Source organism: Apteryx rowi, unplaced genomic scaffold (genome assembly GCF_003343035.1).
Source record: "Apteryx rowi isolate R43461 unplaced genomic scaffold, aptRow1 scaffold_154, whole genome shotgun sequence".
Taxonomy (NCBI): Eukaryota; Metazoa; Chordata; class Aves; order Apterygiformes; family Apterygidae; genus Apteryx; species Apteryx rowi.
In genome coordinates this window covers 130802-148415 of record NW_020447797.1, presented here as the reverse complement: position 1 = coordinate 148415, position 17614 = coordinate 130802, and the positions used below count along the sequence as shown (strand labels likewise).

The following is a 17614-nucleotide window of genomic DNA, read 5'->3' as shown; positions in this document are numbered from 1 at the left end:
TTCTGCATAAAGGGCCTGGAGGCCAGAAACGTGTTGTATTTCTAACTTGAGCAGCTCTTTGGGTTGAGAGAGCAAACGTCTTGGCTCAATGCCAGAAATAGCATGCCTGCCCCTTTCCTTGACTGTGTGACCTTCAGATCTGATATTGATGTGTCGCTTTATCCTTGCTCACTGTTCTAGACCAAAGAGGCGATCTTTGGAGGTTGGCATTGGGACATGCCTGTTTCGGGATGCATATTGTCGTGGTCTGCTCTGTTCTGGATGCTGAGCTGGGCAGGAGCGAGCATATTGGAACTACAGAGCGGATATTTGAAGTTTTATTCAGCGAGTGTCCTCTTTTCCTGAAAGGCTGCTGCTTTTATTTTGAGCAGAGATGACCTTCCTGTGATATTTTCATTTTTCCTACAACTCTGAAGCAGCTCAGGCTGAAGGCCTCGAAATCAGGGCAAGTGCACGACTGAGTGGGCATGAGATGCAGTCGCTACCCCGTCTCCTGCAGCAGGACACTCCTGAGCGCCTTTGGTAAGCAGGTTGCTGCCGCTTTCTCCCCTACGAGGCTCGGGGAGCCTTAGCTCTGCAACCGATTCACGAGTCCATAGCAGTGATGCTGTTACAGGCATTGATGTTGCCTGTGTTTTGCTATTCTGTTATGCCCTAAAATCTTATTAACTCACTGTCACAGTTCCTCCCCCTCCCCCATTTCAACCATGTTTCCCATGGGTTATAGCTTCTAATTTGGCTGGAAATCCTTCCTGGCTTTCACCTGTATTGTCCAAATGCTGCTACATGGTCCAAACAAATAATTTTTTCCGAGATTTCTACCTCCGTGCGAGTTTGAAAGCCTGCTTGCTCTAATGAGCACTAAGGAAGGACCGGAATATCTTCCTAAGAATGGGCTTTTGTGCAGAGGGTTTAGGGCTTTTGTGCTTCAGCTGCAGAGCAGAGCTTAATTTCGTGATGCCCAGAGTTGTATTTATGAATTCAAACTTGACGTTAGAAGTCTGCGTTTTGAGCCTTGCGTTTGAAACGTGCTCTCCTTTTCCGCTCGGGACATTGAAGAGCAGATAAGGAGGGTGAGGTCATCTCGGTCTTGCAGAAGCTCTCCCAGGCCTGGAGAAGCAGCCCGCTTCAGTGTAATCGTGTCTTCTAAGCTTTCATTTTGATAAAGGGCTGTCCTGCAAAACCTGCAGAGTTGAACAAAAACAACCCCCTTCCCCTCCCCCCCAGCCATGAAAAAACATCCTTTGACCTCTGCTTTTAGGGCTGTGTAATAAAAAGCGATGAGTTTGAAGCTGCATGTGCTCTAGCTTGCATTCCTTAAAATATTGCCGGAATTTAGATTTATCCCCCCTCCCCCCCAAATTAAAATCCCACTAGGCTAAGAAAAGTAAACCAGACAGCTGTAGTAAACTGCAGTTTCCCTTCGGCAGTTGTAGTCAGAGGGCTAAATAACTTTTTCTCAGCTGCTCTTAAGTAGTGCCAGGGTACGGCACCATGTAGCCGCAGCCTCCTAGCATTAGCTTTTTCGGGCAGGGCAGGAATCCTCAGTACTGCTGTTTCTTGCATAATGAGCTGAACTGGCCAGCAAGACCTTCTTCCTTGGGAAGTATTTTTGTACTGCAGACCTCACTGGTGTTATTTGGAGTGTCCAGTGCTACTCCCTGCTTCTGTCTGTCTGCTGGAGATTACTAAATGTAGCGGCTGTGGGAGAAGAGGTGAAAATGATGGCTGCTCATTTCCTGTGAGCGATCCCAAGAGGAAAATGAGACCATGTTACATTTGTTGGACCGCTACTTCAGTCCTGCTAGGATTTATAGGGATCAGGAGTGTCTGCATCCCATATTACCCTACAGCGAGCCCTGATCAGCTCCTTTGCTGGGAAGCTTGGGAATTACTGCAAGAGCTACAGTCATCCTCTTGTCTTGCAGGACGGGTGGGAATCCAGGGAGTTTCCACTTCGGGATTAAATAGTTTTTCTTAAGATATCTTATTGCAAGATAGTTTTGCTGGTGCATGGCTGGAAAGCTTTGCAACATTGAGATGACTGTAGTTCCACTTGTTTAGATCGAGTTGAGGGCAGCACGATCAGGAAGCTGCCTTTGCCAGTGCTGTTCTCATCATGGCGAGAGCTGGAAGGTTTTAACATCCTGCAGAATAATTCCATAAATTCTGCTTGAAGTGAACTCTTCCGAACAATGAAAAGCATGTCCCAAATAAATGCTGTCCTAATACAATGTCGTATTAATCCTGCTCGCTAACTGGAGTTTTGAGCTGCTGTCCTAGCACTGGCAATAATTTAACATAGTTTCTGTATTATGGAATATTGATTTACTGTGGAGTATAAAAATGTGCAGTGCTCAGCAGAAGGGCCTCGCCGATTGTTATGCTCCAGGAACACTGCTGCTCAGGAATGTGAAATAAATTTTCCCTTTTAACAATAGCTCCTGATTTGCATAGTCTCTGTTCGCCGTTCCCCAGGGATCGTGCCGCTAAAGGGCTGTAGCGAGCGCTCCCCCACTTTGACACCAAACCACTCTATCTGCGCGCGTACAAAGGGCTTGGCTATTGAACAAGCGTAATAACTTTGCAAACTGTTTACTTTGTGCTGCAATTGTCCCCTCTCTGTTGTGCACTCACTGTTGTTGGAAGCCTTGAAGACTCTGAACGCCCCCTTCCTTCTCTTGTTTGCTGTTTTAACTGCATTCGTTTCAGGGAAGCTAAGTTTCCAGCAAGCCGAAAAGTCAAACTCGCTCTGTGCTGCCAAGTGCGAGGTGGTATCTTTGTTGCTGGCTGAAGGAGACCAGGAGCTGGGAAGTAGCTTGTTTGCTCAAGCGTACCTCCTTGAAAAATGTTGATTACCGCCATCGAGGCTAAGCAAACCCTGGCTCTCCCGGTTGATTTGCTCTGTCTCATGATTGAGGATGTCCCGGCAGCTTTTATTTTTTAACGTGTTTCCTAGAGGGGATGCTGGGTTGTGTACAGGGATGTGTTGAGGAGTGCTTGGCTTGTGGCCTTTGCCAGTACCTGCCTGTACGTGCTTGTTTGGTGCTCCTTTGGCAGCAAGCGGATTTCTAGGATGGAGTTGCAGTGCTTGCAATTTGTACAGTATTTCAGGACTTCTTCTTTTAAAGAACTTTAAGAAAATGGTTTAGACTGTTGTTGCTGGTCATGCTCGTGATACAGTAGTGAAGATGGTAAAAACTACCTCTGTTATAATTTTCCTGTATCCTCTACTTTGTGAACAGGAGTTCCTGCTCCCTAGCTCTGCTGAGTTTGCCAAAGGGAGGTTATAAAGCTCTTACTGAAATCCTGCCTTTAATGTTAAGAGGAGAAAAAATGAAGGGCCAAATCATTGCTTTGGTTTAGTGCTTCTGCTTCTTTCTGGTTTCACCTGTGTTTCCAAACCAATGGAAGAAGCATAACTTCTAATGAAAAATACGGGTCTTAAAAAAAAAAAAAAAAAAAAAAGTAATGATCATACTGTCCTGTGCAACCCAGACTTGCTAGAAAGGTGTCGTGAGCCAAATTATAATATTGATAAAGGGTCATATTTACCAAAAAGGAAGATATACGCCTGGAAGAAGTTTGTTGTGAGCTTTAGCAGTTGTGTTATATCAGGTATTCAGACTTTTTGGGGAAGGTGGACATGCTGGTGCTTAGTTGGTATGATTGAGAATGACTTATTAATCAAAGTTTTAATGGAAAAAGCACCAACAAACTTCACAGTGCATTGAAGTTGGAGCAAACTCTGTTTTTCAGTTGTAAACAACTTTCACGCATGGTGTATTCTTACTTTCTTGTTTCTGGATTTAGCTGTAGGGAGTAACAAATTGCCTTGCACTTCTTTGCCATAAGCTGATGATTAGACAAATTCTGTGCATTGACAGTGTTAGCTATTCTGCTGGCCACTGTGCCCACATAGTTGTCTGTGAGCATGTGGAGAAGTATACTGGAAAAGTTGTCCAATAAATTCTTCTCTCATAAAAGTGGTATTTCTCAGCTGGCTAACTGCTTTGCTGTGCATCTGCAGAGTCAGTTTTGTAGTACCAGCTAGCTTTTCATGTCCGTGCTCTTCTGATTCCTATGTCCTGCCCCCACCTTCCTTCCCTTCCTTTCCCACACCTTGCTCCACAGCTCACGGTGCTGAAATGGGCACTTGGACATGAAGCAAAGTACTTGCACTGGCAGAGCTGAAAGAATAAAATCAGAATTTTAGGCTATTATCACAGAACACTTGTTGCTACTAAGGGCTGAAGAGCAGCTAAAGCTTGGAATGGCTGTTTTTCAGACAGCCAGCTGCATAAATGCTTGGGGCATTACATAAATGTCATAGCATAAGGTTCTGGGGCACTTGGATTTGAAATATTGCAAAAGTTCAAACCAGCAACCAGCATGAAGAATTTCGGCCAAGATCTGAAAGCATCCAGGAGACTAAAAAAGAAGAAAAGTAAAATGAAACTCCAGTTTTGAGTCTAAGCAGAGCCTTCTGCTGGGCCATGCTATTTTGCTTTTGACTAATCAGCTTACTGCCAAATTGATGACTTGACTTGATCATGAGCTCAACAGAAAGCAGAATCATAAGGGTATGATGGTCATTTTTTTTGGGAATCTTTATAGTTTACCTGGTATGCTACATCACAGAGCCTTTATGATCAGGGGCCTCTCTGGGGTTTACTTAATGGAAAATTAGGATTTGTTTCTTTTTTTTACAGATGAGACTTTGAGACAGCTGAAGAACTTAAGCAAGCCTGAGGGGTAGTGATATGGCAGCAGAAGAGAGCAGGAGCTTCCCAGGAACAGGGTGAAGTGAGCTGGTGGAGAGCAGAGGGCTGGGGTGCGCCTGTGTATGTGCGTTGGTTTGGGGAGTTGAGTGCTGACTACGAATGCTTTTGGAAGACAGCTCTCTAGAGTAATCTTTGGGAATGGATGAACTAGGGATGCTAAGAGGAAAACCAGCAATGGCGTAAGGTGGCACAAGCCAAGCTGTGCAAGATAAATTCTTGTTCTTTCTTCAGCTCCTAGCCTTAATGGCCTTCTTAAAAACATATAATATTCTGCTTAAAGCTTATTAAAAACAATTAAAGAAAACCCAACTAAGAAGAGCTTGGAGTACTCTCCAGTGCTAAAGTGTTGGTTTCTAGTCCACCTATTTCCCCCTCATCCTTCCAGATTGCTGTGGATTCACCAGTTGATGGAAGGAAGCTGAGCTGTGGTTGACAAGGAAGAGAGTACACATTTTACATGTATGCAGAGGCTTTTACCGAAGGTCAGCACCAAAACACTGGTGGCCTCTGCCTCGACTTTTTTGCACTGTAAGACTGAGGAGTGACTGCAGCTCTCTTGCTGCAGCCCAGCTGAGGAAGAGGAAAGCTTAGTCTGGAAAAGAGTTGGAAGGTCCCTTAATGCCTGTCCCAGGCAGTTGTCTGATGGTCCAAAATGCTGTGGGATGTACTGTGCAAGGATTTTCCTGATGGGGTAAGATGGGCAGCGGAGGTGGGAAGGTCCACCAGGAAAGCGTTAAATACGTCACTGCTTACTACTCTCTGCCTGTTGTCTTGGTGACTGGCTCCTATGTCCCTGTTTCAGGTGTCCCGTTGGTGTCACTCAACGTGTGTTACATAAGCCATTCTGTTGAATTAGCACAGGGGATAGGAGAATGTTAAATATTTCTGTCCTCGGGACGTTGGGATTGATCCATTCTCTTACCTGCCAGCATGGAGTTGAACCCAGCCGTGGTTTCATTTCTGTTGGCTTGGCTGTAGGCTAGTTTTGCACAATAGGGGAAACCGCGGTGGAGCTGCTCTCCTGTTGATACCACATTGACACTGTATGTGGAGCCTCTTCTGGAGTGCTGGTGTCTGAAATCTGACAGATCCTTTTGCTGGTGGCCTCATTAAGTATTTTAGAGTCACCATCCAAATAGTTGATGTTCTTTATATCCTTAAAACCACAGCTTATTAAGGGATCCACTTTACCTTTTCAGGAGACTGTTCTCCCATTTCCAGGCGTTGGTGCTAGTTGATGCGTGTTCCTCTAGAGCTTCATTAGTTTTCTGTAGGGGTTGTGGACGGGACTGGGAAAGGGCCAGTACAGACAAGGCGAATGACTCAGCAGCTCCAACGCAGCCTGTAATGAGTCACAGCTGCGCGCGATAGCACTGCCGGCAAAGTACTGCAGGACTCAAAACCAGCAGGTTGTGGGCTCCAAGTTGTTACACATCAGGCTGAAATGTTATATCATCAATGCACAAGCTAATGCGTCTTGTGTAATGCCTTGAATGACATGGCATTTCACTCTTGGATGATACTGTGCTCTTGAGCTGCTCTGTTTTCAGATGTTAACTTCATTTCTGTAGCACAGCCAGATCCCAAACACGCCATAGGTGTGTGCAAGAATTAAAATCAAATGCAAGTTTCTGAAGGTGAGAAGGCGAGTGGTGTTTCACCTGCCAGCGGCATTGCTCTGAACTAGAAATGGGAGATAAATAAGCAATGATCTTTAGTTCCTGATGAGAAACTGAGTACAGTTTGTTTGCTCCATTTGTGTGCATCCGTAGAATTTGCTGGCTTGTTCTCTGCCCACTGGCTGAGATTCCTCTTACATGGCATGTTCTTTTTCAAAGTACTACATTTAAGGGAAGAAGAATAGGTTAGAAGGGTGGCTTGGTTTTTACTTCCTCTTCTGAGACGGCTTTCTGAAACCATTTGCACTTCAGAAGTGTAAGTGTTGCTAAGGTGAGCCTGGTGCTGAGGTATGTAGTTAGTGATGTGGTGGTTCAGCAGTATGCATATTCACATGACGTTTTATTTGAAGGGAAAACTTCTTGCCCAAAGAATGGATTCTAGTAAATTTTTACCGTGCTGCTTTTAAAGCAGTTAAAATTGTCTTGCATCACAGAAGAATCCTTTAGTAGGCAAGAAGGATTATGAGGGCTGTTTCATAGCTTTAGTTTTTGCTGCACAATGAGCAGATTTTGGGGGGGGGGGGTGACATCCCCCCTCCCGGTTGGCAGTGTTTCACTTTGGTACTCTTCATTTCCCTTCTTTGTTCACTCTGCTGAAGGTCTCTCTGCAGACTGAGTTTTGTACGGGTCCAGGGTTTTCTTAGATCCTTGAGCTGCACTTACCCCTTCCACTAGGAAGTGATTTGGGGATATGGAGAGAGACCTTTGCCCCGGGCAAAGGCTTTGGCTGCAGCAGCAAGAGGGGAGGATGCAAGAGCTGAACTTTAATAAGGAGCATCAGCTCTGGTCAAGCTGGTGCTGGGACCAGTGGCTCCTTACCTGGCCAGGTGCTGCCGGCAGAGCAGGTGAGCTGTGGCTGGTGACCGTTTCTGCAGCTGGGGTATGTGGAATTTGGATTATGCTGTGCGTAATTGCTGCAGGCTGTGAGGCCTCTGTCCCACCATAATTTCTGTGCAGGAGCTCCAGGCGTCTTTTAATGGTTGGCCTGGGTCGATTTTTTTTTCTTTTCTTTTTTCTTTTTTAATAGAAATGAACTATAGGTGCCAAAACAAACCTTTCATATCCTGATCTGAGTGATGGTTGCTCTGTAGACAAAGCATTGCATGCTGTGGCCAGTGAAGTGGTTTGGATGGTTCCTCTTCATCCAAAAAGGAGGGCAGTTGTGATCTGCTTTATTTTAATGCAAATCCCGCCTGGCCCCTGGGTTCCTGGCAGCCTGCCAGCACTGCCCTCTCTCTGGGGCAGGATCCTGGCATCCTTGCTCGGCCGTACTCAGCAGCAAAATGCCTTCAGATTTGTGCGCACGAATTTCCTCTGAGCAGTGGGGGGGTTTTCAGTGAGGAACAGTAGAAATAACTCTTTACTTCCAGCCTCTAGAGGTCTTCGGTTTTTCTGAATGCTGCAATGAATGAACTGAGTTGAGGTTTGAACTAGATTTAGATTATTGCTGAGCACACGCTGTGAATAGAAGAGCCCTTCAGAAGCCGCTGTTTCTGTCCACAGGCTGGGGGCGGGTGTTCAGCTGAACAAATTGTTCACTTTGGCTTCTTTGCAGGCAGAAATGTTATGATCAGCTAATGAGATTGTTCTGAGCGCTTGTGGGGTTTTCTCTTCCTCACTTGGAGTTGTCATGCAAGTGTATTTGGCAGAGTTAACTCTTGCTCCACCCGTCGATCCAGTTTGGCACGGGTTCTTCATAATGGTCTAAAAAAATATAAAAGCTTGATGGTCTGTTTTAGGGGGTTGGGGTAGGAGAAGTGAACTTGAAGAGTATGTAGGCACAGGAGCAAACTGGAAAGTACCCTCTGAACTGGGTGCAAATCTCTTCCCTTTAGTGAGGCACAATTAAAGATCATGAGAGCAATTGAAAAAGTTGTATTTTTATAGTGCTTGGAGGATGATGCTCATAGACTTTTTCTGTCATCAGAACTGTTGTACTTGAGCAGAGCACATGGCTTTTTACTTGGACTTGTCTTGTGTTTTCCAAGTGCATAAGCGTTGGTAATGTTGTCTAGAGCATGGAGTCTGACAGAATAAATCCTGAAAATTTACTTTTTCAGTACTGGCATTTGAGACCCTCAAAATGTGAGCAAAGAAGGGAGCAGGTAGGGTGATGGGGAAACTTTTTATTTTAACCTGATTTTAATGCTAAAATTTTTCAGTTTCCAGTGAATTAACAAAAATTGTTTTAACCGTAAGACTTCTGTTGGCATCTCGCTGTTGTTTGGGAGTAGACCTAGCACCAGTATGGACATGAAACATTGCATTGCATTCACACTACTAAACTTTGCCCTTGGGCTGCTGCCTTGTTGTAGGTAATGCAAGGAAAGCATGCAGAATTAATATGGATGATTTGCCTTTTAATAGAGCTGACAGCTGAATGTCATAAACTGTCRTATTTGAAACCACTTCTGTGGTGTGTTTGCAGACCTTGTTTGTCWCTCTTGAAGATCCCAGGTGGAAATGGGACCTTAGTTCTGGTATACTCTCTTTGGCAGCAAGATACGGCTCCTAGTTAAGAACAGTGACTTGCATCAAATGCTGATATTCAGACAGCTCTCGGAAAGGCATCAAGTGTAACTTTGAGCATTTTGGCAGTGGTGCAGCGGAGGGGGATGCAGAGTTCAGTACAGAGCTGGGAAAAGGAAGGCAGCTTGTGCAGAGTGTTTTGAGCAGAATCAAAAATAGGGATTGGGCTATGTGTTCCTGCAGTTGTGAACTGACTGGTGAGATCTCAGAAATATGTTTAATTAAGAATGAGATCTCACACAATGTATATTTCCTTCTGGCTCCTCTGTGAGAGGACATGTATGTGAAGGGTCGTACCAGGCCAAATGCCTGACAGTTGACTCTTAACAACCCAGAACCAACCAGCTCTGATGTTAGGAGCAGTCCGTGGCAAACCACTAATACCCAACCCACTGTTTTGGCACACATCATCACAGATTCAAAGCCTGGTAGACCCGCAAACAGTGAATATGGGCAGTGGCCCTGAAAAAATTCCACGTTTTCGGTGTGTGGACCCTGTGAACCGCAGGGTGCCTCCCACAGGAAAGGGTGTGGTGTGCTGCGGTGGGACTGTAGCAAGTCAGCACAGGGTGTGAGATGGGGAACTCCGGATAGGACAGCTCGAGAAAAGGAGGATTTGGCTAGGCAGCACAAGACTGGATCAAGATGGAAACCTCCATGAAGAACTAGCTCCATGCATATAATCTTGTAGAGAAACATAGAGCTTCATTGGACAGTCTTTTACGATTACCCACTCTCTTCCTTCTCCCTCAGATAGTGAATTTTTGTTGTGTCTGGATCTGTTACTAGAGATTAGATCCTTTTCTCCATCGCATAGGCTCATTCAGAATTGCCAAAGTGGAGCTCCAGTCATGGGCCACCTGGCAAGTGTCTCTTGAGTCCCTCTTGATACTGAGCCTCATTTGGTGGAGAGATGCTTGGTTGTCTTATTCAAGAAATGTTGTCCTGTAACCTACTACTTGGGATCTCTCCTAACATCATGGTGAGCCTTGTACGTGAAATCAGCTAATACCTCTGCCACCCTGTGTCTGGCAGGAGGCGACCTGAGGTTGTATATCTTTTGGGAAAAGGTCTCCAAATCTGGGGCTGTGAACCAGAGGTGGTCTTTGGTGATTTCTTCCATTGAAAGCTGCATGAGAACGTGGAGAGGAAATACAGAGTGGCCTCTGTGTTGGTAGGTGAACACGTTTCAGGGAGCGGAAAAGCCGCAGGGTATATGCCAAAAAGGGTGGAGGAGGGGAACCATATGCAAAGTGCCTGGAGAGCTGCAGCTTACGGCCTTGTGTCGCAGTATTAATTGCTATTTGCCCTGCAAGGGAGAGGCTGGTGGGTCATTGCCCAAGACTTTCAGATCTGCCGTGGGCCCGGGGCTGTGCCAGTCAGCCCGGCTTTGCCGCCCTCGCCCCGGGCGCAGGCAGAGGGGGGTGCGAACGCTTGGCTTATAATACACCAGACCTGATAGCAAAGCGGAGCTTTCTGTGGGCTCAGTTCTTTGTTGCAGAAAGTATTTTCTGGTTCACTGTGAATCTCTTCTATTGCTGTTTCACCATGCAGACTGCTTGTGTATGTGCAACGTTTTTCAGTGTTTCTGTATGTCACATTTCTCTGTCTTCCTGGTGTTGAGACTGACTCTTTCTTCCAGAGCGACCTGTTACTCCTCACTTAACATCAAGAGGACTTGGGCTTGCTCAAGTGTTCTGGGTGGCAGAAGCAATCTCTCTCCAGACCTCAGCGGTTGCTTTTCATTCATTATTGCTAACTCTTATAAGTGGTTCTTATATGTAGTTTCCCTCCAGCATGTAACTTGTCTGAACTCTTTTTGCTATAGTTTTCTGTACTTCTTTGTGTCATTTTCATGACAGTTTAGTAGCAGCTGGAGGATCTGCTTTGTTTGCTTTGCAGCTGGGCCCTTAGTAGGCCAGTCTCCGGGTGAAAAATCTGCTAAATTCTCATTCTTGAGGTATGTTAGTGCCATCTCTGTCCACTCCATGGGCATTCAGCTGCACGGGCTCATTAGAAAGAAAGATGCAGGGTGACCGCTACTGTTCTGTAATGCTTTCGCTTTAATTTAGAGCATGAAGACTACTCCCAGCCTCAGAGGGGAGCAGTGCAAAGTTGCAACAAGAAATGGTGTTTGTTTTTGCAGGCTCAGCAGATTGAGCTGTCTTCATGCACTAGAGGACTTGCACTTCCCCTATCAGCAGCCATCTCCAGCTCCCTCAAATGCAACTGTGACTCTGAGCCACAGGCTTGGCCTCTTTCACAGCTGTTTTGTATTGACTTTTGAACTGGAGGATGACGGGAGATTTGGGGGAGTATCCAGAGCAAGGCTCTCAATTTCTGTTGCGAGTGTGTCTGGAAGGACAGACTGACAGCCGGCAAGGGCTTACTCGCCACTGGTCACTTGGCTGAGGGAGACATCACAGCTTCTCTGACAGTTTAGAAGAAGCAAAATGAATGCATGTTCTCATTAGACTTTCTAGTATAAAACAATACAGCAGCAGGGAGCTCTGATGGGCCCTTAATTTCCTCTATAGCAATATGTAAAACCTCCTGCTAGCGGGAGGAGCGTTTGGATGTGCCTTTACTTGGGTATGACAAGATCTTTTTTGTCACCAAGAGATTATTTCCATTCTACGGACCTGTGCATCTTAACCCTGAAGCACTGCRTGGCGGCTTTTATTAGATTTTATTTATTAACTTGGTTTAAGCAAGTATCATCAGAGWTGGAGGTAGTGTTAGGGAGGGCTTATCTATATGGAGGTTGTACAGCTTTTACAGCATCGATAGTGCTGAAGCAATTGAACTTGGTCTATCTAGCACAGGTTGTACAGTGGAGCTGCGCTGACCTAGGTGTTCCCGCGTTCGTTGGCAGCGGCGTATTTATACCGGTTTGAAAGAGCAGAGCGCACGCCCCTGTCTGAAATAGTTGAAGCTGAGCGGTGAGCAGGGCTGGCTTCCTCTGCCTCCGAGGACAGAGCTTGATTCCCTGCCTCCGGCAGCTTGTTGGATGGTGGGAGCAGGTCACCTCTCTGTGCTGCTCGTTTTCCCASGTGTAAAACGGGGACGCTGCTGTCTCTGGCAAGAGTGTTTGGCTGGTGGGTTGCCTTCTCTGCAGCTGACTTCAGTGTTTGAGTGCAACTGAATTTAACCCACAACTGCCTGTTTTTTTTACTTAGGGAATGACTGTAGCCAGTCCCAAGGATTTGGGCTAATACAATATGGGATATTTTTTTCCTGCCCTTCTCCAGTAATATTAAACTAACTTCTGTTTCTTTTAGGAAGTGTTTACCTCCCACCTTTCCTCAGCTGTTCCCTCTTGATTTAATCAGGCCAATCTGAAAAACTATCATGTTGATAAAGTTACTTCCTGTCGTTTTCTTAAAGGTTGCGTAGCGCTTCTACTGGGAACGCAGACACGCCGTGCCCTTCTGCATGGCTTCTGGCCTCCCGGTTGCTCGAGGGCTGTTTACGCCTTGAGGTTTTTCCCTGCTAGCCCCAAAGCGGCAGAATTTGAGGTTCTCTGCCACGGACCGTGAGAGTCGGCATCCRGGGAGAGGGCTCCGGTGCTTCCCTCACCCCTTTGCTGTGAAGCCCTACAGCCTCCCGAGCGTGTGCAGTGTTTATAATCCCGCGGGCTGAGCTCGGTTTGTCTTAACCTTGCCTCGGTTTTTCTTCCTCCTCCGCCCGATGCGTGCGCGCGCACACCCAGCCTCCCCCTCCGTCCCTGCCTGCCACCCGGTGCGAAAGGCCTGGGACCTTCCGGGCGGGCGCTGGTTCCCTCTGGGCGAGGAGACGTCAGGCTGCTCGTTCGGCGCGCGCGCTGTTTACAATAAGCACCATCTGCCGAAGTTTCCAGGACGCTGTCCTTGTCCGTCAAGCTGAGTGCCACGCCAGCTGCGCGCGGGGCGGGCGCCCGGCCCCCACGTGTCCTGCGTCCGGCTGCGCGGAAGGGCCGTGAGTCTGCCCAGGGGGGTTTTCACTAATTTTTTTTTTTTTTCCCGTGACTTCTAAAGGATCAGGCCCCCAAATAATTTGTCTTCTGTCCCAGGCTCGGCTCCCGGGCTCACCCTCCCCTCACAGCTGCCTGGGCAGCCCCTGCCCGCRCTGGCCCCTCGGCCTGCAGCCACGTGACGCTGGCGCTGTCCTGCTCCTGCCGCCCTCYGCGCCCTGCCGAATGGGAAGGGGGTCGAATCCCGATCCTCAGACTTCCCCAGCCCTTATAAAACTCCCTGATTTCAGCTCCTCATCTATTACTTTCAATTTCTAAACCTCATTCTTGTTCAGGCTAAAGGAGAATAAGGTTGTTTTTTTTTTTGTTTTCCTCTGATCCCATGCTAAAAGTGACCCTAGCAGCTGCCTTCTGCTGCCTAAGTAAGCACATTTGGCGCCGCACCTCAGTAACCTATTTTGTGCGTGTGCTTGCAATTACACAAAACATACCCGTGCAGCAACGCGATTAGTGTTTGCCTTGGGAGCTGCAGGAGTTACTACCGTGCTGCTGCTGCTGCTGCTCTCACTCACCACCACGGCTTTGCCTTTCTAAGTGCAGAGCGCTTTTGCGACAAGGCATGCAGCCCGCTTTAAGTAACACCGGTCTTGCCCAGCCATCTGGCTGTCTTCTCTATCCCCTTGTTCTGCTTAATCCAAAACCCCTATCGGGCAGGTGCGATAAACTCTTTTATTGTCATTTCCAAGTCCCTGATGTTTAGAGGGAAAGGAAGTGGGTTGCCCCTCCCTGCTCGCCTGTTCTCTGGTTGGGGTGTCGGGTGACTGCCGGCGGCGACTGACTGCAGCGATCGCAAAGGCTGCGTTTCGTGAGTGGCTTTTACTTCCTAGGGCCGGTCAAGAGAAATCGTTCTTCTTGTATTTGTATAGAGATTAAAGCTAAAGAAGTTATGCGGCTTGCTACCTGAAAGCTGATCTGCGTGAGGAAAGCATGCACGTCGCTGATGGCACATCGCGGCAAAGGGGGTAGTTGGACAGGCTCTGAAAAAGCCTTAACTCTATATTTAGAGGCCCACGCGCCGTTCAGTACTGTTTTGGAAAGTGTGGCTGAGCCATCATTATGCGTGTTCCTGTCCTCCACCTATGYTGCAGGATGTCAGGGAGGGAAGTATACATTACTGTTTCGCTTACCTGGGTTTATTTTTGGTTTGAATACAGTGGATTTTTCTGGGGTATCGCATGTCCTGATTTTTAGGTAAAGCAAAGAGCAGATCTACCACTTCTTATTTCCTGTGTCACTTAGGAATCTAGATAGGCATGAACTTTTCTTTTATATACTTAATCTTGATTTCTATTTCGTAATCTGAATAAAAGCATRAGACTTACTTAAGGAGCAGGACAATATTGTTCCCGCAGGCGTGGATACCTGAGAACCCTGCAGAGGAAAACAAGGTAGCAGGCAAGTTTAGAGGTGCTCTCAACAGTGACTTTCGATCTTTCTTCTAACTAATTAAAAAAAAATTCCCATTGCAGTGTGGATCCCCTGACAGTAAACTTAAGCCTACTGACAGTGAGCTTGGCCTTTTCAGTTTCTTTTTGTGAAAACTTCGGTCTATAGCCTATGAATTGTTTCTTTGTGGATTGAAAACCCACCATTCTGCGAGATGAAGTGTAATGTTGAGGACCTGCGAGGCTGTAATGGGAGCTGAGCTGTGGTGAGATCTGGCTTATCAGAATCCCAAAATTTCTGGAAGTCCAGATAGTCTGTTTTATCCATGGATGCTGAAGATGCCATTCATGAAAGCAAAGACAGCCATTGCAGAGGCCTTTACTTTTTAGTTTAAACTACAAAAAAAAAAAAAGATGAACCCTTCTCCTTTGAAATTCTCCTTTGCTTCTGAAATGGAAGTATTGGAAAATTTAGCTGGGAGAAAAGTAATGTGTTTTGGAAAGTCTTGTGGGAAACTACAGTATGAAAATGCCATCAGTTTTGTGGGTGATTGAGTCAGAGTAACGGTGACACTTGGGGGAACTTCTCTGCCAGATGAGGGTGGAAGACGTGATTCCTGAACTCCGCTTTTCTCTGCTTCAGTGTCACAAAGGGGGTTTCATGCCGTTTCGGAGGCAGACTGGAGTTTCCTTGCTGGGAGGAAGTCCCCTCTGCCTTAAAGCTTGCAACGCGTTATCCTTCTTGGAACAGAATAAAGCATGTCCGGGCCAGGGATCTGGATTGGAGCGGCATGATCTGGTGATGCTGGGGGTGGTATTGGCAACTGTTCAGCCATTGTAAACTGGATTAACCCTGTGGTCACCCTGGCTAGCAGGTAGGCTAAATCAGGCCTTTATGCAGYGCTGGTACTGCCGAGCTGGTGGGGTAAATCAGACCTTTATCCAGCCCTGGCCTACTTTTGTCTTAGGCTCTCCTGGCTGCATCCTCAGTGTAGCTGATGGAGGATTAAGAGCAAGCCTTGCTTTGGCATCCATCTACTATAAATGTTAAAATTTACACTGAATGTAAGGTCAGTGTTGATCAAAATAGAGCAGATGTTTTACATGGTGAAGGATATCAGAGAGAAGAACTGTTGTTCTGAAGTTCACAGAGGTGATTTGGAAACGGTCTTGGAGAGGCCTGGGAAGAATATAGGCAGTTACTGCAATTGCCCATGTCTGCGGAAATCTGGCCTCATCCAAATTAACCAAGAAATGAAATCACACACGCAGATCGGAGGTCGAGTAAGGATACGTAGGATTGTCTTATTCCAAATGTGAGCATTTCGGTTGCAGTTCCACGGAGCCAGCTCATTCTTTTCAGGGTATTTGTATTAGCTGATTTGAAACTTGTAATAACCCTGGTGCTTTTTTTAGGCAAGTGCTTTGGTAGCGGTACTTCTAAATAACAGCAGATGCATAAGAGGTGTAATTTTTTCTAGGAACTTGGTTGCTGCTGTTGCTTACCATATCTTCAGTTAGGGACAGCTCATGGCCTTCAGTAATAAATTTGCTTGCATGGTATGTAATTCATTTCATATTTACCTTGCATTTCATTTCACAAGCAATGGGGATTTGACAACTGGGAGAAATCTCACCTACCTCGTGGTGGTTTTGCCACAGTGCCTGGCTTCAGCTACGAGATGGATTAATCTCAGCAAAAGGTTTTCTTGGTTAGATAGTTTTGTGTTCTTGATTATCCAGATGTGGCAAAGGCTCTGTTGTGCTGTGGCCCTGCTGAAGTGGGCGAGTGGAGCCTTGGATTTCTACCTACGTTACCTCCCTGTGTTTTGTTTTTGTTTTGTTTTTTTCCGTTTCTTTCTGTTTGCTTGCTTTTGTCTGGAGCACAGCAATACAGAGTAAGGGCGTTTTTGTAGCAGTTGGCTATAAAATGCGATGGTGTAGTGCACATACTAACGAAAGTGTATTTATGCGTCTGCAGAACCATATTTTGTGTTTGCAGTAGAGATAATGAAGGTAGGAAATCGGTCAACGCTTGCAAAGCGTGTGGGTTCCCCCACGCGCACGCCCACACGTGCTCGCGCCTCTGGAGATCAGAAGGTGCAGTTCACTGGGTAATTTCTGTTTCTCCTGGCTTCCTTGTTTGCTAGGTCGAGCTGTCGGATGCAGAAATCAAGTTTACCGTTGTCTGCTTTCCTTTGCAACACCTCATTGCAGAGGAGCAGCTTGTGCAGGGCCGCTGTTATCTCTGTTGCTTGTCTCCAGCAGTGGTTACTCTCTTAAAACCGAAGGGTCGCGCGCGTAGTAAGACTTGCCACAGTGCTTTAATTGTGGCCATGTGGTATCCACTGGTGCTCAGCTGTATTTCATGACTGATGACAGAAGTGCTTTTAAAGAGAGTAAGTTTAGGGAGTGAGGGTAGATGGGTTTTTCTTCAAGACTTGGAAAAGTGGGTCAGGCAGATGTGGCCAGATAGGACTGGAGCTGCTGATTTAGCCAAGCTTAGCGTAAAATCTTAATGCTTGCATAGGCAGGACTTCAATCACTAGGTACCAAAAGCTGTTTTGATAATGCTCTGTGAAGGCATGGCTTTTGTAGCACATCTTGGGTTTGGCTGGTCATAATTAGTGGTGGCTAGAGGGTATCACTCATGCCATTCAGTATGTAGCTTTTGATTTATTTGACAGTTCTAACTAGGCTGTTTGTAGACTGTATAATTAAAATTGCACTCAAAATAACCCCTTTCCCCCTTTTTATTTTTCCAGGAGACGAAGGGCAGAGTGGAGATGGGCAGCAGACCGTGCAGCCATCGTCAGTCGTTGGAATTGGCTCCAAGCCCACGTCTCAGACCTGGAATACCGAATCCGGCAGCAAACGGATATTTACAAGCAGATTAGAGCCAATAAGGTGAGGACCGGAAGCACGTTTGTATGTGTGTGATTTGGCTCTGTCGGCTTCCTGATGGCTCGCTCTCTCCTGATGCAAGGTGGAGTGCGTATAATGCTGTTTGTCCTGCATCTCATGAAGCATATTGCACAGTTGTGACTACATGTAATGTTATTTGGCATACGCTGAGTGTAGTTCTTTTCCCTGGTTCAATAAGGTAACACAAAGATAGCAGCACCTTACTTTACAGCCAGCGTTTGAGTATTGAAGAGAGCTGTTGCTTTTGCATGCTTATTGCTGCTCCCCACCATTCTAGCCTTTCTCTTTTTTTATTTGATT

At 46.4% G+C, this 17614-nt stretch overlaps 1 protein-coding gene across 4 annotated transcripts in view; it reads left to right on the top strand.

Moving 5' to 3' along the window:
• The window catches only part of KANSL1 (KAT8 regulatory NSL complex subunit 1), a 108629-nt gene that overhangs the window by 58400 nt on the left and 32615 nt on the right, over positions 1 to 17614 (top strand). For all 4 annotated transcript variants that reach the window (XM_026059204.1, XM_026059203.1, XM_026059201.1 and 1 more), the window contains one exon: positions 17155 to 17296. In XM_026059204.1, coding sequence (XP_025914989.1) covers positions 17155 to 17296 — 142 coding nt within the window. The remainder of the gene's footprint in view (positions 1 to 17154; positions 17297 to 17614) is intronic.